The following is a 25058-nucleotide window of genomic DNA, read 5'->3' on the forward strand; positions in this document are numbered from 1 at the left end:
CTTTTTTTTTTCAAACCAAATGCAAAAATGGATACCAGTAGTGGATTCTGGATGCAATTACATCCTTGAAAATGGTGTTACTTGCTGTTTTTAAAAATCAGAGCTTTTTGCTGCCTGGGAAAGAAAATGTGTGAGGCCACATCAGGAAAACCAGTGGCCAGGAAGCAAATTTTTTTTCAAGCCAATTGCAAAAATGGATGCCAGTATGGGAGTTGGGATGCAATTCCATGCGTGAAAATGGTGTTACTTACTGTTTTTAAAAATCGAGGGTTTTTGGTGCCTGGACAAAGAAATTGTGTGATGCAGCGGTCAAGAAAACTAGTGGTTTTTTCCCCCAAGCCAAGTGCAAAAATGAATGCCGACACAGGATTTGGGGTGGAATTCCATGCTTGAAAATGGTGTTGTTTGCTGTTTTAAAAAATTGAGGCTTTTGGGTGACTGTGGAAGAAAACGCCTGATCCCGCAGTCAGGAAAACCGGTGGCCAGGAAAGACATTTTTTTTTTAACCCAAATGCAAAAACGGATGCCTGTATGGGATTTAGCGTGTAATTCCATGCTTGAAAATGATGTTACTTGCTGTTTTTAAAAATCGAGGCTTTTTGGTGCCTGGGGAAGAAAAGGTGTGATGCAGCGGTCAGAAAAACCGGTGACCAGAAAAGAAAAGAAAAATTCAACTTTTTAGCTTACAGGCAGGTATACTGTAAGTTATAATTATAGAGACATACGTTTAGCTTAGCCATATCGTGAGCAGGTAGAATTTAAGACTTTGGAGTTTTCATGCTGGGGAGCTAGCCAAAAACTTTGTGAAGTTTTCATGCTGGAAAGCTGGACAAAAGTAATACGATACAATATTGGAGGATAAATGTAGCAATGGATTGCTGATTTCCATGGTCTGTCAATTGGCATGCAGAGCCCGCTCTGCGGGCATGCCAACTGTCGCCCCAGCCCAGCTCCACCGCGCATGTGTGTGCGCCTCCCACCAGCCAACTGTTTTTCATGCTGCACATGCACAGGGCGCATGTGCGGGTGGGGGCGCTCACATTGCATTTTGGGGATTCACATGTGTGCTCCCCCCCCACACCCCATTTTGGGCCTGAGAGGCCTCCTGCACCAACTTGGAAGCAAAAAACGTTTGCTCGGGGGGGGGACATGCACAGGGGGGGGACATGCACGGGGAAGTGCATGCATGTGTGTGGTGCGCTCGCATTGCATTCTGGGGTTTTGCGTGCATGCACTTTGGGCACTCGCCACCAAAAAGGTTAGCTATCACTGTCATAGTACCTCATAAGCTTTTCTCAAGTCTGAATGAATTTCACAGAAAATATATTGAAAATACATTTCATTTAATTGGATCACTTTTAACACGCAGGAATGTTTGGGTAACAGCAATCTTGAAAGCACGGAAATCGCACAAACAGGGCATATTTCTACAGAGACTGGGGGGGGGGGGGTATTACAAATTGATATTACAAGCTCTTGATTACCCGACGGCTGCATCACAGCATTTACACCCATAGTGGTAACTTTTAATACCTTAGCAATATTTTGTTTGCTTATTTAAAACAAGCTTTGCAATAGCAATGACTCGGCACATTTCCAAACAAAAATTGATTGTATTACTCCAACCAACCGCCAACGGACAGAAAGTGAACGGCTTCTGGTCTTCTTTTTTCAGTAGTTGACTGGGTTTGTGATTCAATTCCATTGATATGCCAGTCTTTGTTAACAGCAGTAAATACTTCAGGGTTGCCAGGAATACCTTATTTTGAATGAGTCCTGCCTAGTCTTGGCAGTGCGGATTCCTTCTGTGCATAAAGAAAGTGAAAAATAATGTATTGCAGTTTCTGGAGATCCTGCTCTCTGACCTTTTTCTGCATTGAACAACAGCTGAAATGCCACGTTTTCTCAGCAAAAGCAATCACACAAAAGTTGCTAAATAGCCAGCCCCTCCACCCCCCAAGAGGCTGCTATTCAGACCCTGAGCACTGGTCCCATTGTAAGCCTTTGCTTGTTGTAGGAATAAAGTGTTACAGCATCTCCAGCTTTATTCTATTGAAATTCTTTTTTCTCTTTCAGATCATTTAATGGGGGGAGTACAAATGCCAGGAGCCTGTCCTATTTTTATTCTCTTGGCTATTTCCCCCCAGTAAAGAAAGTCAGTTGTTTCAACAGCAACAATTTCTGCTTTACAGGTAGTCCTTAACTTACAACAGTTCATTTAGTCACCATTCAAAGCTACATCACAGAAAAAAAAGTGATTTACGTTTATTTTCCACACTTATGACCATTGCAGCATTTATTTATTTATTTATTTATTTATTTATTTATTTATTTATTTATTTATTTATTTATTTATTTATTTATTTTCCAGGATTTATAGACCGCCCCCTCTCCCCGAAGGGACTCGGGGCGGTGTACAGGCGTCTCATTAAAACAAATACAAAAGATAAATATCCTATCCCCTTAAAAACGAATTAAACCTGATACAGCTGTACAGAAAAGTAAGAATTAAAAGCAACTAAAAAGCATACTCCTAAAAAACTTAAAAATGCAGGCTTGAGGGACTAAAATTGGGAATTAGGCCAGGCCGGCTAAATTGAACAGGTGGGTTTTTAGCTTCTTACGGAAGGAGCGGAGGTCGGCATCTCCCCATTGTCACATGATCAAAATTCAGACAGTTGCAACTGACTCATACTTATGACGGTTGCAGTGTCCCAGGGATCATCTTCTAACAAGCAATGTCCATGGGAAAAATCAGATTCACTTAACAACTGTGTTACTAACTTAGAAACTGCCAAGATTCATTTAACAACTGTGACAAGGAAGGTCGTAAAGCTTAACAAATGTCTCGCTTAGCAACATAAATTTTGGGGTCAATTGTGGTCATAAGTCGAGGACTACCTATATTTGTAGCAAGAAGATTTTTAAGTGAGTATATGTGCACACATGCGTATTTAAACACACTGCTATAGATTATGATTTTACAAAATAAACTGAATATGTATAATATACCTTAAGCATATTCTGGAGAAGGCAGTGAAATTAGCACTTGGACTACATGATTTACTCTAGAAATTACTGATATCTGATATTAAATTACTGATATCTGATATTAAAGAAGTAAAAAAAAGACTATTTAATTTTTTAGCTGGTAAGTAAGTTTCAGAAATCTACTTCCTATTCCTAACACTTTAAAAACTCTTGAGGAATATGCCATTCATATGTAAATGTCAAAGACAACTGATCTTTAATGAAAGTACAAAGGTTATTCTTATTTCTATCTCCTGTCTTGAAAATTCTCTCCTGGTATTTATAGATGTTCTCTCCCACCTAATTGCTACATTACTCTAAATCAGGAAGGCTCTTCAATCTATGTCAGATACCCCCCATCTCAGGGGAGTTAAACTGGCGGCCCATATGCGTCATGTGTAGCACAGGCCACACCCACCCCAGCTCCGCGAATGGGAAATCATCACAAAACACCGCGACGGCAACGTGATGTGGCGAGTGACACACGTGCCCTATTTCTTTGCCTAAAAAAAGTAAATCTTTGCTATCTCTCCCATACCCAACTGTTGTAGCATGAATTTGCACGAGGCAATATCATGTTCTATTGATAGAATATTCTTGATTAAAAGCCCCAGCTTTATACTAAATACAGTAGCCCTTGATTTACAACACTTTGTTTAGTGACCGTTCAAAGTTACAATGGCACTGAAAAAAGTTATTCATGACTGTTTTTCAGAGTTACGACCTTTGCAGCATCCCCATGATGAAAATATGATCAAAATTCTGTTTTTGCCAACTGGGTCGTATTTATGATGGCCGCAGTGCCCTGGAATCAGGTGACCCCCTTTTGCAACCTTCTGACAAGCAAAATCAATGGGTTAGCCAGATTCACTTAACAACCGGGTTAGTAATTTATCAACTGCAATGATTCACTTAACAACTGAGGTAACAAAGGTTGTAAAGTGGGGCAAAACTCATTTAGCAAATGAAATTTTAGGTACAATTGTGGTCGTAAGTCAAGAACTACCTGTATGACACAGCAAAAAGTCACATCTTTGTGCACGAGTATATAAAAAATATTATTGGTGCTATTGCCAAGCGATAGAACTCAGTTCCTTGTTGCATAAGAAAGCTGAAGGGGGAAAAAAAGAAGAAATAGGGATTAGCCAGCAAGAAAACAGAATGAGTGTTTTATTTTATTTTATTTTAATTTAATTTTTTAAAATTTCTACGCTGCCCATCATACTAACACAGTGACTCCGGGCAGTTTACAATAGAATGAAAAGTTAAAATGTGCTAAAAAAAATTCAAATTAGAATAAAAAGATGAAACGTTAAGAAAAAGGTTGATGAGCAATTTGAGGTGAAATTCTGTCTGGGAAACAGCAGTTAGTCTAGACCAGTATCTCCTAACTTTGGAAACTTTGTGTGGACTCCAAGTCCCAGAATTCCCTAGCGGGCCTTACTTGCTGGGGATTTCTGGGACTCAAAGTCCACACGTTTTAAAGTTCCCAAGGTTGAGAAACCCTGGCCTAGAACATGGTTGGGAAACTTGCAGGGCTGAATTAAGATCTGGTAAGGCCCTAAACTGGTGCCCTGAGGTCATTTGTCACCCTTAATGTGCAGCCTGCACCTCAGTTACAAACAGGAAGGTGTAGCTGGAAGCAAGCCAGCATCTTACTGATTCCCCCCCCTAAGCTAACAAGAAAGCATGTTAGGAATCTGAAATGCATTCACTGGGCAAGGATGGTTGCAGGGTAGCCACACCTCCCGCCACATCACCATAACACCTCTTTGCTCTTAAGATCTCCTGTCTTGCCAGACGGCTCTGGGAGAGCAAAGGAGTAAAGCCAGGATCACATCCTTTCACAGAACTACATTTTCCCAATTAAAAACTAATTATCTAACAAAACCATTGATTTTGCAGACTTTGTTAGAAGAAATATCCATATGGTGTTTTTTTTTGAAGATGCTTCCTTCTAGGACCCTATTTTTCTTGGACAGGGAGGGGCCTTCTCCTATGTTGCACCCAGTTCATTGAACCCATTCCCTTGAGAATGGGACTTTTCATATTGACTCCAGGTTACAACACATCTCTTTTCTCGGGTTTTCAGTGGTTAGTTAAGGGATGTGGTGAAATCTATTTTTTTCCCTAGCGGTTCCGTGGGCGTGGCTTGGTGGTGGGGTCATGTAACTGAGTGGGTGTGGCTATGTAGTCATGTGACTGGGTGGGTCAAAAGACAGAAACTCACTTTAACAATGTCCTGCTGGAGCAGGGGGTTGAACTAGATGACCTTCAGGTCCCTTTCAGCCCTGGATTGCTGTGCTCTTTCAAGGTATCCTCTGAAGCTGCATCTAGTGCCAGGTTTGTGGTCCTCCCTCCCTCTCCTTTTTCCCTCCCCCCCTTTCTCTCTTTCGCAGCACAACACCCCCCCCCCGCCCCGCTTTTTAAACATTTTCCCCTGCCTATTCGCCCAAACCAACAGGAAAAAAATACTTTAAAAAGCAGGGGGAAAGCTTCCGACAATTGCACAGCTCACAGCTGAGCTGTGCAATCCTCAAAAGCTTTTTTTTTTACTACTGGTTCGCAGAACCAAGGACAATCATCCCTACTGGTTCAGCCAAACTGGGAAGATTTCACCCCTGGTTAAGAGTTTACTTTAATGCAAATGTTACTTTTTATTAACTTGTAATATTTGTTAGATATTAACACTAGCTACCATAGTTTCCACTCTGGTCCTCTGTTCCGGTGGGAGCAGAGGTTTAATCTGATTGGTTAAGAGGTCTGACAGCTCCCTATAAAAGGAGAGCTGTCAGACCGAACAGTTGCTGGATTGTACATACTTGACTGTCTGAATAAAGAGCTGTTGTTGCATTAAGCCAGTGTCTTCTTCTCATTGCCCTATCTAACACTGGCAATGAAGGTGGGATTGAGAGGCAGATAGGCGAAGAAACCAACAACAAGACATCCAGCAAGTAAATCCAGCCCGGAGCTTCGGCGCGGCATCGAGTGACCATTTCGAGCGGCAAATTCGAATCGCCTCAGTCAAGAATGGCCATGCACGCCCCACCAACTCCGTATGACCTGGTGGCCGAACACTGGGAATCGTATATGTTAAGGTTCAAATGCTTTCTCAAGGCAAACGACCTTATGGGGGTTCCCGACTCCTGCAAGAAGAACCTCTTCCTAGGTTACGGCGGCCGAGAGGTCTTCGAAACAGCGAAGGATTTATTGGAGCCAACTCCGAGCCAAGCAGTTCCTTGGGCGGCGTTACAACAGACTCTAAAAACTCACTACGCGCCCAAACCTTTGAGGCACGTTCGCCGCCATGAATTCAACATGTGGAACCAACAAGAAGGAGAGTCCATAAATCAATATGTTGCGGCCCTGCGAAAAGCAGCAACATATTGCTATTTCCATGACCTGGACGACCAAATTTTAGACCGTTTAATCTGCAGTGTGCGGGACATTAATCTGCAGAGACGTCTGCTAGCCAGATCAAATATGTCTCTGCAGATCATACTGGACGAAGCCAAGGCGTCCGAATCTGCAGGCAAGTCCACGGAAGTTTTGAAGCACCAACATAACATGCCACAAACCGCGCAGAAGCAAACGCCCGTACATTACGAGGCAGCTGAACAAGAATCCTCTGACAGCGAAGACGATGACAGCTACCGCATACGCAGTAGCCGCACAAAACCGGTGCGAAGTTTCAACTCACACCTGCCGCCCTGCGCAAGCTGCGGAGGGGACCATGCCCAGTCTACCTGCTGTTTCCGGGACGCAACCTGTCAGCGTTGCGACAAGAAGGGGCACATTGCCAAAGTGTGCCGAAGCAAATTCCCTGCCACCGCTTGGCAGCCAAAACCAAATCCAAACCACCAACAGAGGTCCAACCCAGGGGCCTGGCGGAAAACTCAAGGGTGCCCAAAGAGAGAACCTAAAGTGACCTATCAAACCACGATAGGACAAGTCCACACTAGGAGGCCAAAAAAGCTGAAAGTCACAGTCCTCATTGAGGACGCTCCCTGCGAGCTTGAAGTCGACACTGGATCGTCCCTTATGATCATTTCCTAGTCGACACTGAAGCAAGCCATCCCAAGCCTGAAAAAACGGCACCTGCACACCCCAGACATCAGCTTGCATGACTACCAGGGGAACCGAGTCCCCATCGTGGGCCAAGGCACTTTCCGAGTGCAGTTTAAAGACATCAGCGCCAAGCTTCCCGTGACCGTGGCCAGTGCACCGCTACAGAGCCTCCTGGGGCTCGATTGCTTTGAAGCCCTGGGGTTGGAAGTTACCGGAATCAACGCCATACAAGACAGCGCCGCCGAGGCGATTTTTAAGGAGTTCGAGGACGTTTTTGGCTCCGGTCTCGGTAAGTATGTAGGGACACCCATTTCTTTTAACTTGGACCCCAACATAGCACCTATTAGGCTCAAACCCAGGAGAGTACCTTTTGCTCTCCGCCCTAAAATCAATAGGGAAATTGACAAACTGGTCAATTTCCTGTGGATCCTAGAGCCAGTCGACCATGCATGCTGGGAGACCCCTATAGTGACTGTTTTCCTGGCTGCCTACTCATAGAAACTGGTTCACTGCCCTGGTTCCACGTTGGGACATGCTGACGCTTTGAGCCGCTGTCCCCTACCTGAACTGCTGGCCGACCCCACTCCCGAGACACCGGTCCTCCTCATTGACTGCCTGGACTCTGGACCAGTATTGTCAAATGACGTTGCCCGCTTTTCTGCTAAAGACTCTACTATTAAGCAGATTCTGAACTGGGTGTGGAGGGGGTGGCCCAAGAGGCCTGTTGAGGCCGAATTTAAAATGTTTGTTACTAAACGCGCTGAGTTGTCGGTAATCAAGGGCTGTTTACTGTGGGGGGACCGGGTGGTCGCTCCAAGCAAACTGCGAAAGGCAGTATTGGAGGCATTAAATGTGGGGCATCCTGGCATTGTCAGGATGAAATCCTTGGCTAGGAGCTACGTCTGGTGGCCTAACATGAACAGGGAGATAAAAGAGTGGATGGCTACCTACACTCGGTGCCAGGAATCCAGACCAGCTCCCCCAGAGGCCCCCGCTAAGGAGTGGGAGCGCCCTCAGGCATCCTTGTCTAGGGTGCACATTGACTTTGCAGGCCCCGTTCATGGCCAAATGTTCCTCATAGTTGTGGACGCATATTTGAAATGGTTAGAGGTAGCCCTGATGACCACTACCATGTCAGAGGTAGTCATCAAGGTGCTACGGAGACTTTTCTCCACGCACGGCCTGCCCAACATCTTGGTCTCAGACAATGGGCCTCAATTTACGGCCATGCAATTCGAGACCTACTTAGCTAGCCAGGGAATTCGGCATGCCCTGGTCGCGCCATTCCACCCGGCTTCCAATGGTCAGGCAGAGAGAATGGTGCAATCGGCTAAAGAGGCCCTCGCCAGAATGGGCCCGGGTGATTGGCAAACACGGGTTGATCACTATTTACTAATCCAACATATTACGCCAAGCGCCACCACCGGGAGAAGCCCCTCCGAGCTTCTCATGGGTCGCTGTCTAAGGTCCCACTTAGACCAGCTACACCCAAACTACTCTACCACATCGCCCCCAGACTCCACAAGCAAAATTCGAAACTTTAGCGTAGGGGATTCAGTATACGCCCACAATTACGCTGGGGGAACTCTGTGGATTCCTGCTACGATGATAGGCATCACCGGGCCTCGCTCTTATCTATTAGAGCTAGAGGATGGTAGAAATTGGAGGAGGCATATTGACCAACTCCGTGGTCGCCTCTCCCACTCCAATCTTAGGGCACCAGACAAAATTCTGAAACAAAGCAGCCAAGGCCCTACCCAAAAGGAGCTAACATTCACTCCTTCCACAGCCAACTCAAACCCGCAGATACCGGAAAACCTATCTGAGTTTGTTGCAGGCCCACAGCGAGCTCCAAGCAAGCAAAGCCAGGAAACTCCAGCCGTGGCCTGGGGTAAGTTCCAGCAGGTTCCACAGAGCGGAGCTGGAGAGCAGACAGGTCCGTTTGACCTGCCTGAAGAACCGGTTCCAACTGAACTGCGCAGGTCTGGTACAGCGAAACAAAGACCCGCCTACCTCAAAGTATATGTGACCAATAGGAACATCCCAACCAAGAGGGGAGGGGTATTAGATATTAACACTAGCTACCATAGTTTCCACTCTGGTCCTCTGTTCTGGCGGGAGCAGAGGTTTAATCTGATTGGTTAAGAGGTCTGACATCTCCCTATAAAAGGAGAGCTGTCAGACCGAACAGTTGCTGGATTGTACATACTTGACTGTCTGAATAAAGAGCTGTCGTTGCATTAAGCCTGTGTCTGTCTTCTTACTGCCCGATCTAACAATATTCATTCTTCTTAAATTAATTAACCACTTTATGTACCCACCAAAGGTGCAGGGAGCAACTAAATGAATAAATAAGTACATTACAGCACATCATGACTGCTCTCACAAAAATAAATTCCAGGAGACTCCAAATGAATATCATGTGGATTTGACTAATCATAGAGCCTTCCTTGACTAGAAGGGAGTGCGTAACATAGGAAGTTGTGTTGTGAGTGTATTCCTGACCTGATTTCATTGGCTACCTCTATGTATAGGTTACAATTAGGTGTCTGCTGACACAGCCTCACATTTCTGACTTTGGTATGTTTGGAAACACAGGTATTATATGAGGGAATAGAAGGGGAACTCATCAAATTTGCAGATGATACTAAGCTGGCAGAATAGCCAGTGGCGGATTAAGGCTCACTGGTGCCCTAAGCACTGACAAATCTGGATGCCCCCCTCCTTTGTACATACTGTACAAATCTTCATTGTTTTTTCTTTCTTTCTCAACTTTGTGGTGCCCCCTTTGGGCCTGGTGCCCTAAGCATGTGCCTAGTCTGCTTAATGATTAATACACCACTGGAAATAGCAAATAACACAAGAAGACAAGCTCAGGAGCCAAAAAGATTTTGACAGACTTGAACAATGGGCCCTATCCAACAAATTTAACATGGAGAAAAGTAAGGTTTTACACCTGGGCAGGAAGAACCAAAGGTATAAGTACAGATTAAGCGAAACCTGGCTCAAAAACAGTAACTATGAGAGGGACCTTGGAGTCTTAAACATGAATCAGCAGTGTGTGGCAGTAGCCAAAAATCACGTGAAGTATTAGTACCACTTTATAAAGCCTTAGTAAGACCACACCTGGAATACTGCATCCAGTTTTGGTTACCCCGTTACAAAAAAGATGTTGAGGCTCTGGGAAAAATGCAAAGAAGAGCAACTGAGACGATTAAAGGCCTGGAGACTAAAACATGAAAAACAGTTGCAGGATTTGGGGTTGACTAGTCTAGAAAAAAGAAGGACTTGCGGGGGGGGGGGGGAGCTACTGATTGCAGTATTCCAGTCAGAGGTGGGTTCCTCCCGGTCCTGTCCGGTCCTGTCATTTTGTCACTGAATTTTCAGTGGCACCATCTCAGAGTTACTGGAGCTGCAGGCAGCTCAAAGGTTTGCCCTAAAGTGAGTGAAGTAGAATCAGTAACAAGATGGAATGGAATTCTTTTAAGTAATTGGTTACATTAAAAAAAAACGCAACCTACAATGAATACCTTGTCTGAGAACAAACAATTTGACCCAATGTATCTTTTAATACCCCCCTACATGTCAACTTTCAACGTCTGATGTGGTAAATTTCTTAATAGTTTTCATCATGGTAACTCCTCCTCCTGTACATTGATCAACAACCCAATAAGAAGATGGAATGTGAATTAGCAGAACAATTTTGAAGTAAAGAAAATAACATTTTAATTATTCCCCCAACTATACAGAAACAGCTTGTCTAATCTGTAGTAAACATAATGTAGGTAAAAAGCTGGGAGTGCCGAGGATTTTTTTGAAACTTCAGTTCTTCTATTCTCTATTAAACTTTAGCCAGATTTTTTGAGTGTTTCTAATATTGAGGATGCTGCAGGAAGAATACAGCAGTGGAAAAAGATGAAGGAGATAATTTGGCAGTAGTTTTCTTTTTTCACTTTAATCTCAAGAGGCAGAAAGATGAGCAATCTGTTTTATAAATGTCTAAGGGGCCCAAGTATTAATTATTAACCGTATTTTGAGTAGGAGACAGATTAAAATCAAGGATCAATTAAAAATGCTTAATTTAAATCACAGTTCTAAATTGAATTGCTTTAAATATGATTAAATCTAGCTTTAACCACTGCCATTTAGCAGCTGAATATTTTCATGATTTAAATAAATTTATGTGTACAAAGTTAATTTAACCAAATGAATGAACGAGATCCGTCATTGAAGCCCACAGGTTATTGAGCGCATGCCATAACCTTCAGGGATATATTTGGTTTCTGAAAATCTTGGATGTAGATTATAGAGGCCTCAAAAAAAAGTCAGATTTTGTTTTTTTATGAAACAAATGACCATCAAAATATATTAACTATAATTTTAAATAAATGTAACTGTAAACAAAATTGAACTTGTTGTCTTAGCCCCATTACTTGTGGACTGAGAAAACTTTCTACCCTAAAAATAGATGAAAATCTCCAAGAAAGGGAATAGCAAGGAAATTCCCTTGAACTGGCACCCACCAACTCATATAGTTTTATTTTTCCACTTCAATAGTCAGGATAATCATATTGTTATTTACAATGTACTTTGAGATTGCTCACCTATTTTAATTTCAAATTACAATTTTGTCTATTATAATATTACCTCAGGATAAGATGTCATTCTTTAGAATCTTGGTTTTTAATATTAAAGTATATGTTGATATGCTGAAAAGCAGCAAGTGATCAGGGATACATTAGGATAGATTTTGAGTGAATAAATGAATGAATGACTGGGAAATCTTACAAAACCAGTATCTCAAAGATGTGAATTCAACTTCAAACAGTGTTGTGATATACTTAATAGAGGACTGTGCTATCCTGATTAGGAACCTTGAAATGAATTTGTATTAACTCAGACTTGAATCAGTTGCCATGGAACTCAGTTCTAGAAAAACTAGTTTGGTAGAAGGACCAGAGAAAATATCAATAAAGGAGAAAAACATGGCTGATTGCTGTTATATACAGAGTAGGTTTCTGAAATGAGAATTCTGGAATGAGAAAATATCCAATGTTATAAATATGATTCAGATGTTTTACACAATGGGATGCATTCCATATATCTTGCTCCAGGAGGGTACCACTGTAAATTAAAACTAAAGTCATTACAGATAGTCCTTGGCTTACAACCATTCATTTAGTGACTCTTCTAAGTTATAATGGCACTGACAAAAGTGACATGACTGTTTTTCACACTTATGGCTGTTGCAGCATCCCCATAGTCACATGATCAAAATTCAGCCGCCTGGCAAATGACATGTATTTGCAACAGTTACAGAAGATCGCAAGGTCATTGGGATTTTCATTGACAAACAGTAAATGAAAAAACCAGGTTCACTTAACAACTGTGTTACTAACTTAACTCAGTGCTTCACTTAACAACTGTGACAAGAAAGATAGCAAAACGGGGCAAAACAACTATCTTCTTTACTAATGGACATTTTGGGCTCAACTGTGGTCATAAATCAAGGACAACCTGTACCAAATGGTTCCTGAGGAATTTATTATTAGCAGGGCTATTTTATGGAACACCGATGCATCCCCTTTCATGTAAAGACATAGGCAGAGATATTTCTCTTATTGTCCCCAAGTTTTATATTTCAGTAGTTTAGACAATTTTATTTATCTGTGTTGTGGTGAGATGGTACTTTTTATACACTTTTTTTTTTGGATTGCAGTAGGGGAAGGCTAGGAAAGTGAGTATGAAAAAAGCAGACAGAAGTATTTTCATGATTAAAGTTGAACATGATTCCATACATGGTCCTGTGACCTCCTCCTTTTACCCTAATCCACATCATGACCCATTTCACTTGGCATGGTTCCTCAGCCCTGAAGGGATAATATTTGCATGGGTGTGGGATCAGAGAAGCAAGTAGTCCAGGGATCATGGAACTTAACCAACATCTTTCAAAATACCTGTTTAGATCCAAATCAATATAATTAGTAAACAGGTTACAACCCTAAATTATCACACAATTTTATTCAATAAAACAACAGGTTTTTTTTGGCTTTGTGCAACACTGCATCTTGTGGTTGCTTTAAAAGCAGAAACAAAAGTTTCTGATTTGATCTTAAGTGATCAGATGCCAGTTCTGGAATGTAGATGAGAAACTAAAACTATTTTTTTTAAAAATTAAGATTTACTATGGTAAAAGAAATGTGCAAGTCTGACTGTGCTTTACCTCCTTCCTCTTATACTGCTGTGAATTAGGGAAGTACTTACTGGAGACATTTTTGCATGTCTGCTGCATGACAGGCTTAAGCCATGATTTCTGCCTTGTTGATTTGGTAAAAAATCTTGACTCTTTATGCAAAGGTCACTCTTTGTACTCCCTGTACTATATCCTATAATAGAGGACAAGAAGAGAGGGACATCTTTGATGATTTTCAAGAGTTGTTGGAACAGGTGGTCTGTTATTTTATCAGAAAGGGAAGTGAGGTTCTAGGATATTTTAGAGTTAACCTTCAGCTGAAGTTGTATACTGTTTGCTGAGATTAAAAATCATGAAGCTACAGCAGCTAATGGAAGGTACAAAATAGAAACCTGAAGAAATAAGCCTAGATTTAGAATTAACAGATACTCCTGTGCGCATGTATAATCCATAAATACACTTTCAGCACTGTATTATAGTAAGCTCAGTAAGCTCTGTTTCTTCAAGATATCTTCATTTCAACAGTCCAATTAGGAGAAAAGAAATATATGACTTATTTTCAATTGTATTGAAAATTTGTATTTATGACCATTGCCTAGTGTCCTAGGATCATATGATCACCTTTTGCAAACTTCTGAAAAGCAAAGTCAATGGTCATAAAATGGAGCAAAACTCACTTAACAAATATCTCGCTTAGCAACATAAATTTTGGGATCAATTGTGGTTGTAAGAACTACCTATATATTAAGTTTTGAGGAATTTTAAATACAGATGTTACAGCATCCATGGTTGACAAGCCTTTCCTGTTCATAGAACAGAAGATGAGAACCTCTGAAGATTCTTCCTGGATAGGACAAAGGTGTAAGTAGTCCTGCTAATGCAATACTATTGATACAAATATATTTATCTGTCATGTTTAATAAACTTACCAAGGGATATGCAACACTTCAGATTGAAGCTGAAGATGCTTTGCAGCAGGTGTACCATGTGCTATACATCTGTCAGCATCTCATTAAAAAGCTGCCTCATCTCCTTGGCTCATAATCCCATCCTGGGGAAAAAGCATTTGAATTAAGGCAACAAAAGCTTGCCCATTCCTGCTTTGAAGTACCTTCTTGCCCCCCACTTCCCCCCTTGATGCTTACTTTATTCCAACATATACGGTATTTTTCTGGTTTTGAATGGCTAGTTCAGGCTTACACCAAGAGTTTCCTCCTGCTTTATTCTCTGCTTCTGTACCTGCCACCCATCATCCAGGCTGCTTTGGACACTGGCTTAGTATTCTTTTGAAAGAGTACTTGACCCACTTCAAAAATGATTCAACATAATAATCACAAGCCAAGCATAGGCCACGTTCATGTCTGAAAATTGTTTAGGACGACAATTTGACAGGCAGCTATACCTGCTATTCAAAATATCCAACTATGCTCACCTGGCTTCATTCTACTGCAAATTAAGTAACTGATGATTGTTTTTCCCAGTGGCAGGTGATAGACACTTCATGAGAGGAGAAACAATGTCAAGGGAATGCAATTTCATTAAAGGGTTGGGGTTTTTTTGCCTTTAAACCAAAACAATAGCAGTACCACTGGTTATAGCCTTCTTGATGAGAAAGAAGGTTGAGCCATCACTGGCAGCCTGTTTTTCGGATTGATGGGTTGCACATCAACACTTATATAGCATAGATTAAGAGTTAGAAGAGACCTTGCAGGTCATCTAGTCCAACCCCCCCCTCCCGTCCAAGCAGGATACCCTACACCACTACAGCATAAATAAAGTGAAGAAAGCTTATGAACACTGTTTGCAATTTATTTTCGGATTGCAGCTTCTTTGGTGCAATCAGTTCCTCTTATGTGGTGTGAGCGTACACGGGTAAGATCCCTAAATTTTGCAAAAAGGTCTCTTCCCCTTTATTCCCGGCCGCGCCTGCGCCTTTCCCTCTCTGAGAGCCCCGAGCCTCTCATCCACCGCACAATATGTAATGCCGCCCAGTGACGTATGATGTACGTCAGAAGCCACCGAAGACCAGCGCCAGGCGAGCTCAGAGCAACTAACGCAACTCCACCGCTTCCGCTTTCCCAGCAGCCTCCGGGTGAGCCATTCGCCTCACCCCACTACGTCTTGGGGGGAGAGCCCGAGAGCCACACTTCCGTATAAAAGCTTCGGGCTGGGTTAGAGGGCCGCTTTTCTCGCGAGAGTTGAAGGGACGGGTTGTCCGTTGACTCCGCGGTGATTGGCAGGCGGCGCTGAGAGAGAGAGCTTCCTCCTCAGGACAGACCGTACGGTAGTCAGACTGCCGCCATTGTCGGCTCGGCAAGCGGCTGGGGAGGGGGGGGGAGCCCGTGAAGGCGGCGAGCGGCGCTGGGGGAGACGGCGGCCAATGCAAGCAGGTGATGCCTTGCGGATGAGGGAGAAAGCAAAGCCGAAGAGGCAGGCGGAGGCCCATGGCTTCGCGGGAGTTTGCGGGAGGGAAGTGCCACGGTTTTGAGAGCGGAGGGAGGAAGGTCTCCATTTTGTGGGGCTTTGGGGCGGCGAAGTTCTTGGCCGTTCTTGGCCCCGTTTCCTTCCCCTTCCCCGTTCGCCTTGTACGGCTCGGAAAGAGAGCTCTGACTCGGCAAACGGACCCCGGGGCTTGCACGCCTGCTCTGGGCGCGTCCGCAGGAGGGACGAAAAGACGCCCTCCTCCATGGGGCTTTCGTTGTGCAATCGAGTCCGGGAAAGAGAAACCTTCCGCTGTTCTTAATGTCGGCTGGCGCAGAAGGGGGTTTTGGGAGGAAAGAGGTTTTTTTATTCCGTGGTAATCCAGTTTCAGAGGGGTCAGAAGCCAGCCTTCTTATATTCAGGTGGTTAAATTAATGTCGGAACCCGGAGTTGCCTGGTCTGTCTCCAGTATGAGGTCATTGGGGTGTTTATTATAGAGTGCTTAAGTCAACTTGTCATTCAGGTTACATGACTAATCCTTTACAAGTCTCTCTTCCCAACCAGCTTTTTAGGATGGCCTTTTTAAAAAAAAAAAATCATCTGATTAAAAAGGAATGCCAATAACAGTTCGGTTTGCTGCTTCTCCCTTGGTGCTGCTTAGTCTCGATTTGAATTTCGTATTCAAATAGAATCTATTTGAATTAAGTGGTTCCCAACTTTTTTTTGCCCATGCCCCATGCCCTCCCCACATATAATTCTTACTTACTCAAAAAGAACTCTTTCCTCCTAAAAACCTACATTGGCTTTTAGGAGGAAGCCTAAAAGGCCATTAACTTTGGTTTAAACAAGGTTCAAATTGCCCCGTTAAAAATCAAATTGCTCCCCTGTGGGGCCTGGGCCCACGTTGGGAACCACTGAAATAGATGGATTGGGGTGGGGCTTTTTTAGTATTTAGAACAGACTGTAAAAAAAAATCCCCAGCAATTATTGCAGTTTTGAGAGTATCCGATTTTTAGAGGACTTGTTCATTTGCCTTCACTAACGGTATGATTTCCCTCCAGTGAAAAGTATTGTATTTAGTTGCAACCCTATGACCATATCAGTATTATATTAGTTACTGGCCAAGTATGCCACTTGGCTACTTTTGACTTTATTGGGTCTCTTCAAGGGATAAGTATCCACCATACTACATGGTCTTTAATTCTTTAAAGTCCATTATGGAGGATGCCTACATCTGGAAACTCTCAATAAGGGCAAAACCAGTTGAGTAGTACCTCCTACTGGTCACCAGCAAATACAGCTAAGCCATATAAGCCCCCTGTGAAAGGAAGCAATTTTGAGGCCCCTAGCATGAGGCCTAGACTAATAAATATCACAACTAATTTGAGCATATGTGTATATGAGGCATATGTGTAACTTCTATAAATAAAAATTCTCTAGCTATGGTTTTTACAGTGAAATGGCTATGTAGTAGATGGAGAACATGGAGGCTGGATGTTATCTATTGAATAACAAATGTGCTAACTTGCCCTAAATTGGATTTGTCTAAAACCTGTGAATTGATAGATTGCTCTTTCTATATCAGCAGGAGTTTGATACAGCTAAATTCTGTGGATTGAATAGGACAAAGATGCTTATGTTGCTGGTTCCTTCTATCTTTGCCTTTGCTTGTATCCTTCCTCTTCATCTGCTTCAAAGATCTGAGAGACACTCTTCTGCCTATCCCAGAAGGTCCCAGCCAAGCACAATGATTTTAACACATTACAATAGCCAATTCATCAAATTTTTATAACTATTTTCATATGTACCAACCCGTTCTCCTCCCTCATGTCCCATTATAATTTAAATCTGTTAACCGTTCCATATATCTGTTAAAGTGAGCTACAATTCCTGAAACTTTATATGTTTTAATAAAATTGTTAGTCTAAAAAATGCTACCAAACTCCGATTTCCTGTAACAGTTAAGGAAATAGTACTTAACTGCTTCTCTCTTCCTTCCTCTAATTGGGATGTTGCAAGCACAGCACCAGTCATGAGCCCTTCTATTATTGAAATACACACCTGGAATGCATTTCCCTTTGTTTAATGCAGTTTTGCCATTTAAAACTGGTACTTAGAACAATCCAGTAAGACTTGTCTGGTTCATATTAAAATGACCTGGAGATTCGATATTTAAAATTCTGTGGCCCATCTTGAATCATATTTGAAATTTTCTGGACCATTTTATTTTTTTATGAAATAAGACTGGTAAATGACTAGCTGCTAGAAAAATGTTGAGACATGATACGTGACTACTAACCCTTTTACAGAGACTTTTTTAGGATTGCTTCTTTTGCATTTGGATGTACATTAATAGTGTAGAAATAAATGGGTTCTAAAATAGGAAATTGCTCAGATATTCTCATGGATCAGTTTGCAAATAAGCCTACAATTTTTTCTACTACTTAGTATTGCCACAGTTTTTTGAAATTGACATTGTAAGGAAAGAAGTATTGTTTTAAGCTGCACCATTAAAAAGATTATAACTTCTTTCTGTTGCATACCATGTCATTTGTGAGCAGAAAGGAAGATTGGATTGTTCAGCTAGATATATATGTATGTACTCTTGTTTATTGATAAGAGCTTAATTTATCTTCTCTTTTAGTTTTGATTTTGCTGTGGCCAAAATAGTCAAAAGTAGAACAATAGGGCACAACTTTGATTATATTTGAATTCAGTCTGAGAGAAGAGTAGCAACATTAATAACATTCAAAGTAATTATATTGGCTGTTTTAGGTCTAGTTTGATATTGAATTTGCTAGCTTACAGCTGTGCAGAAATGAAACAATATACAGTACTTTGAGTCATTTCTCCTCTATCAATATAATTGGCTTGTATTGGATTTTTTTTAAAAAATGCAATGTGTTTTTGATAATGAAATCTCCTAAGATCCTAAGGATTTAAGATATATAGATATCTAATATATAGGTATGCTTCCAGTATTGGTCAGAATGTATTTTTAGCTAACCATCCCATGATCTAAGTTATATTTTTCAATTTTTTAATATTCCAAAATCAATCCATATATATAATAATAGTAGAAAACCAGAGATTGACAGAACAGATTCTCACACAAAATAATATTGAATACTTGATTAAATACAGAGATACATTATATGCATTAAAATAAGATAAAAGTTCTATTTGCCTGCAAGGTTTACTTCTAGGCCATGTGTCTAAATAATTGTTTCTAAACCAGTGTTTAATGAATTGCATATTCTTTATATTCCGAAGTCAGTTTTCGGGGGGACAATATGAATTGTAAAATAAGGTATAATAATATCTTCTAAACTAAATTTTTAGAAGTGTATTAATGCTGTACTACAAGTTTATTAGATTACATGATTGTGTAAAGATGCAATAAAAATTATTGAAAAGTGATGTTTAATGGTGACTTTTGTCCAATTTGATTATAATGTAAATCATATATGTATGAGGTGTCTATGCTTTACTCACACCTAATGCACATTTCAGAAATGTTTAGCCAATTGATGTCCTTTCTTTAGATTTTATGAATTTGGGGTTTGCAGATTTTACAGATTAGTGGTCTCTAGAAAGTGATACTAGATTTTAGGTGGAATTGATGACACCCAAAAGCTATGCAAAGGCCTTCCTAGCCACAGTTGCAGCCTGCTTCTCAAGCAAGAACTGTAAGTTCAGGAAGACCCAGATTGTGCTCTCTGTCTATCTGACGCAGTGCTACCGCATCAGAACCAAAAGTGACAACTCTCTAGAATCAGATAGTCCAAAAAACTCAAAGCCCACTTGGTCTTGTTAGGTTGAATTCCGCTGTGTCCTATCCAGGTCCTATCATATCCTCTAGGCACTGAGATTGAACCTCCATGGCATCTCTCAGGTGACCTGGCACCTAACCCTGGCTAAATATCACCAGCAACTTATAAAATTTATCTTTTTGATGCTTATATCTCATTTGTAGTACTTAAAATATTAATCAGTGGTTTAGTGTACAAACATAGGGGCAAAATTAACCACTGATTAGTATCTGAATTATAAATCTATAGCTTTTCCTATATTTTGCACAGTTCATTATCTAACTAGCAAAGTTGAATATTTGTTTTAATATAGTGCACACAAAATGGAATCAAAGCCATCAAGAATCCCACGGAGGTTATCTGTTCAGCCATCTGGTTCTCGAAGTGGTAGGATAGGAGCTGGAAGTGGTGGAACAAGTTTAACTGATTCATACCGTACGAGAGAGTCTTCAGTAAGACTTGATTCTGGACGCCAGGTAACTTTTATGATGGTATATTCTCCATCTTTCTCTAGTTGATGAGTTCAAATTGTTGAAGTTTTTTGGCCAAAACTCGGGCTTGTGGAGGCTGAAAATGGGGTGCGTGAAGGCGGTGATAGGCAATGAACCCCGCAGTCTGGAACAACTGATCGTTGGTATTCCAGGAAGCCGATCAAACCACCAATCAGCTGCTCGTGCTAAATCAGGCTGTGCTGAGGCTGACCAGGCTGTTTGCTAGGAGTTCATGGAAGTGCATAACTTTATTTCCTATAATAAACAAGAAGATACATCCCCCACTCCTTTTCTTCTCTTTCTATTGCTCTCTTCATTGTAATGATAATTATTGAAATTATAGCTATTGAAAAAAAACTTACAGAGAAAGTATAACTGTAGTATCTATTTGGGATTTAGTTTCAGTTGGGATTTTGTTATATTTACTGCTATGTCCTAAGTATGATCACCTAGACAAGTATTATTGACACCAACAGTGGCTTTTCAAGCAAAATTTTTCTAACATGACTGAAAATTATAGGTGTTGAGCCTGGGAATTCTGCATGTATTCTGCCACTTATTTTTGGCTGTTACCACAGTTCATTCTGCAGCATACTGTATATGCTGCTTTATCCCTGGAAAAAGGATTTGCTGGTACAGAATTAATTGATTATAAACTAATAAGAAATTATTTCTATTTTAAGAATATATACACTTCTGTTTTTTTCCTTTTCAGTTCTACTTTTGTCTGTTTAGTACTTTATTTTCTTAAAACTAGTTAAATTCCTTAAATAAGTAGGCATGATTTGGTTTTGGCTAAAAGAAGTATATGAATAATTTGTGAGGTATGAGTTAATTTGCATTTTAGAGGGTTAGCAAAATTCAGTGCCCGAAAATAGAAAATCTTCACATGACTCTTTTCAAATTTAGTATTTCTCTGTAAGAAATTTAAAACAAGGAGTTTTACCAAGTACTTGTAGCCTTTTCAGCTCCTCCCCCCAGTGTAAGTAATTGTATAAAACAGTAATTTACAACTATTGTTTTAAAGTGACTTGCAATTGCTTCAAATGTTGCCAGTATAGCAGAATCTCAGTCGTTCTCTTCAGTGAGAGGAGAATAGTAATGCTTGATCCGACTTAGAAAATAACTTAATGGAAGCTGAATTTTTAACGAAGTAAACTTACAGTTATGACCCACTTAGGATGAGATAAACTTATTTTTGTAGATGGGATAGGAACAGTTGATTTATAGAAAATATTTAAGTGTGATTAATTAAAAAGTGCAGATGTTATAGATTTTATTTTCTTGTGTGGAATGATGGCCCAAGCAAGGCATTAAGTAATAAACATATTTTTTGTAGGAATCTGGCAGGTTGCATAGTTCCAATAGAGACTGGTCAGTTGAAGAACGAGAAGCATATGAAAGTTCATGGAAGCTTCCAGCTTCTTCTCCAACTCACTACTCAGGAACACTTGATCGTCCCTGGTCTGGAAGATTTTTGGGAAGCAGAAATAGATTGGTAAGAGTTGCATAGTTAATCTGTTGAAGTTAAAATTGTGTCTGTATGTTATGTGTGTGTAAAAACATTTAGTTTATTGAAAAAAAATTAAAATACAAAACATTTTTTTAAAAAACCTAAAGCAAACTAGATTGCTGAACTGAAACTGCTTCTCTCTTCTGCCTGTGTTTTGCCTGTAACTACTATCACTTTGGAAGAATCAGCTACTGGGATTGTACATTTACTCATGTGGTGTTATGTATATAAAGAAGTTAATGAATCCTGCTGAATCAGTTATCTGTGTGTGCTTTCTGAAAGTGATTTCTCCAACAAACTCTGACACATCTTGTTAGCCAGAGTCTATTTTCCCCTTTGGGTGTCTCTGTTTCTCTCTGTAATCTGAGGTTGGCTCAAAGCAGGGAGGGAGCTGGGAGGCAGTGAAAGAGACAGGGAAGATATTTTCTGGGCATTTGATCCAAAATGTGGAACCAGCTTCCCCCACTGACTTTGCTTGTTGGAGTGCCCCTCCCCCCAAGGAATGTCACAAATAGCAATCTTGGGACACTGTAACCATTGTAAATGTATGCTGGTTGGCAAGCACCCAATTTTGATAATGTGACTGCAGGGAAGTTGCAAACATTGTAAGTGAAAGGAATGGCCATTAGTCACTTTTTCAGTGCTTTTGTAACTTCAAACTGTTGTTAAAAGAATGGTCATAAATCAAGGACTACCTTATTTATTTATTTGTTTGTTTGTTTGTTTGTTTGTTTCGATTTATCAGTCGCCCCCTCTCCGCAAAGGGACTCGGGGCGACGTACAATTAAATCAAAATACAAGTGTGGCATGGAGGAGGTGACATCAATATTTAACAGTCAAATACAAATGGAAGCCACTGGGTTCAAATAAATAACAATAAATTAAAACAATTAAAACAGTTAAAAACCCCAAAATTTACGTTTACAAACCCCAAAATGTACTTTGTAACACCTTATTTGGCAGAAATATCAGTCTCCAAATATTTTCTGTAGCCAACTAAGAGTTTTTTTGTTTTTGCTTTTGGAATTTTTTCCACAATGCTCATTATGGAACTTGTTTAGCTCAGAAATATTCTTCAGTATCTTTCCATGTACTGCCCTTTTGAGGTTTCTTCCACAGATTTCAATAATACAAACATCTTATGATTGTGAAGGCTATTTTAACCTTTTCTGCAAATATTTTATGGTTGTTTAGAGATAAACCTCGATCCTACATCTTTTCAGCATCAGTTTTTCACTGATTGTGGGAAATTAGCTTCTGGGATGTATCGATATGTCATTGAATCTCTCTCAATATTGGCTATGTATTGTTGCATGCACAAACATATACCACTTAATAGTTGGAATGGTATTTTTTATGCTTCATAGTTTTTCTCATAAATGTATTTTGTGTAGTTGGTGCTGGATAGTTCATTTTTTGTTGAATGAGTCTCAATATTTTATTTCAGTGTTACAATCTGATTAAGGTTTTCTTTATGGATATCAGGCAGTAAGGTGTGATGACGAAAGGGTTTTCTTCTGAGAATTCTCCAGGATTATTGATGTATAAGCAATGCTATAATGATCTAATCTTTTAAGCAGGTCATTTGCATTGGCCTGCAAGTTTTGTTTTGCAAATCTGCCAAGTTTGGGGGCAATTCCAGCAGATTTTTTTTTTTTTTTTGGTCTTTCAAATCTTGCCTTGACTTTAATTAGTTCCATGTAACTTCTATTTCTTAATAGTATTTCTAATAAATTGCTATCTAGTAACAATTTAAAGAGGTTGTTTATTAGCTTCGCCTTGCTGAGAAAAGGGCAGACAGTGTGTTTTGGAGCCTTTCAATTGATCTATCAAGACCTAGGAAGCATGCAATCTCTGCATCCTGCCTACTCTTTGCAACATTATTCCCCAGAGATCTCTGGGACTCTCAATGATCTTGCAGAAATCTTTGAAAAGCTAACTGTTCTGTCTGGCCCTTAAGTGTACTGTACAATAGTTATGGAACCTTGTTAATTATATTTTCTGTGTATTGGCTCTCTCTTACTGTTTTTTATTCTCCATATAGACTATGCAGAGTTGCATTGGAGTCAGAGTCTCCAAATTTTGTAAATTAAAGAAAATGTAAATAAATTAGTTTTAGTTTTTTAGATGTTCAGACAGCTACTGATATAGATCTAAATTCCATCACAGAGTATGAATGCAAGTTGTAAATAACATTATTATTTTAAACTTAAAAGTTTCTTTTAAAGTAATAGGTACTTCCAAATCATAATTATTTATATGCAGTTGAATATTGTTTCAGTTAAAAAAAAAACAATATACTGCATCAATTTGTTCTTCCAGTTGATTCTGTGCTTATTTTTTAATCAGATAGTAACATTATGAAAAAATAATGCTAAACTCTGTAATTTGCTTTACTATTGCTTGTAAAAAATAAAAAGATATAGTGGAAGATCACTTCCGGTTACTGAAGGCGACAGACATTTGTCCGCTGTTCGTGTCTCTGGTAGGCTCCTTTCAGGAGCACAGGGGGTCTCGGAGGGGCCACCTGCCGCAGGGCGGCTTACTGGAGGCCCCCCTGATGCGGCGGCAGCCGGCGGGGGTGTTTCCAGCCTCGCCCCAGGAGCCGGGGAACGGAGGGAGGGCAGGGAACAGCATTTGGCAGTTGTGGTGGGATATGGATCTGGTTTACAGGATTAATTCAGCATACGCTAGAACACATAATGTTCCAAGGGAGGTATATGTTAAATTTCTTAGGAGGACCACAAGGGATGAGGTGCTAGGGGCTCAAGTGGGGGGGGACCACTAAAATATAAAGACAAAGAAATTATCATTCTTAAGCAAATTCCCCCAAAAAATAAGAGAAAAGGAGGAAGTATTCCTCCTTATCAAAGAAATTATATAATAAAGGAGTTTGGTTTAGATGGTTATTGCCAGAGGGAATGTTGATCTTTTGGGAGGGAAACAGAATTAGAATTAATACAGTGGGGGAAGCAGAAGCCTTCATTAAAAAACACGGCTCTCTCCTAGAAGACGAAAATATGGGAGATAGTGAAAAAGGTAGTAATGTACAAGATATTTGCGGTGGTTCGGCTCCTACCTCTCCGACCGGAAGCAATGTGTGTTGACAGGGGGGCAGAGGTCATCCCTGAGGCCACTCACTTGTGGGGTGCCACAGGGGTCGGTCCTCTCGCCTCTCCTGTTCAACGCATATGTGAAGCCGCTGGGTGAGATCATCCGTGGTTTTGGGGTTGAGTACCATCTCTACGCTGATGATACTCAGCTGTATATTTCAACCCCAAACCACCCCAACGAGGCTGTCGAAGTGATGTCCCGGTGTTTGGAAGCCATCGGGGTCTGGATGGGGGACAACAGACTCAAACTCAACCCCTCCAAGACCGAGTGGCTGTGGTTACCGGCACCTCGGTTCAGCCAGCTGACCCCATCGCTGGCCATAGGGGGCGAACAACTGTCCCCTGTGGAGCGGGCGCGCAATTTGGGCGTCCTCCTTGATGCCCGGCTGTCAATGGAGGACCATGTGGCAGCCGTGG

General features: G+C 40.9%; 1 protein-coding gene and 1 long non-coding RNA gene across 6 annotated transcripts in view; one reads left to right on the plus strand and one right to left on the minus strand.

Moving 5' to 3' along the window:
• Nucleotides 1-1441: 1441 nt before the first annotated feature.
• Nucleotides 1442-14661, minus strand: LOC309383468. Its single transcript, XR_014173848.1, has 3 exons — nt 14437-14661; nt 14221-14342; nt 1442-1805 (listed from the first exon to the last, which is right to left on the minus strand). It is a non-coding gene; the product is annotated as an uncharacterized lncRNA (long non-coding RNA).
• A 591-nt stretch (nt 14662-15252) lies between these two features.
• Nucleotides 15253-25058, plus strand: part of MARCHF7 (membrane associated ring-CH-type finger 7) — a 28410-nt gene continuing 18604 nt past the window's right edge. For 2 of the 5 annotated variants that reach the window (XM_081936062.1, XM_081936066.1), the window contains exons 1-3: nt 16119-16137; nt 19838-20000; nt 21355-21513. In XM_081936062.1, coding sequence (XP_081792188.1) covers nt 19848-20000; nt 21355-21513 — 312 coding nt within the window. In that variant the 5' untranslated portion in view covers nt 16119-16137; nt 19838-19847. Of the gene's footprint in view, nt 15384-15450; nt 15682-16118; nt 16138-19837; nt 20001-21354; nt 21514-25058 lie in introns of those variants that run through there. The other 3 variants (XM_081936064.1, XM_081936065.1, XM_081936063.1) reach the window with 3 other exon arrangements.

Source organism: Natrix helvetica (assembly GCF_964273705.1).
Source record: "Natrix helvetica genome assembly, chromosome: 1".
NCBI classification, from domain to species: Eukaryota; Metazoa; Chordata; class Lepidosauria; order Squamata; family Natricidae; genus Natrix; species Natrix helvetica.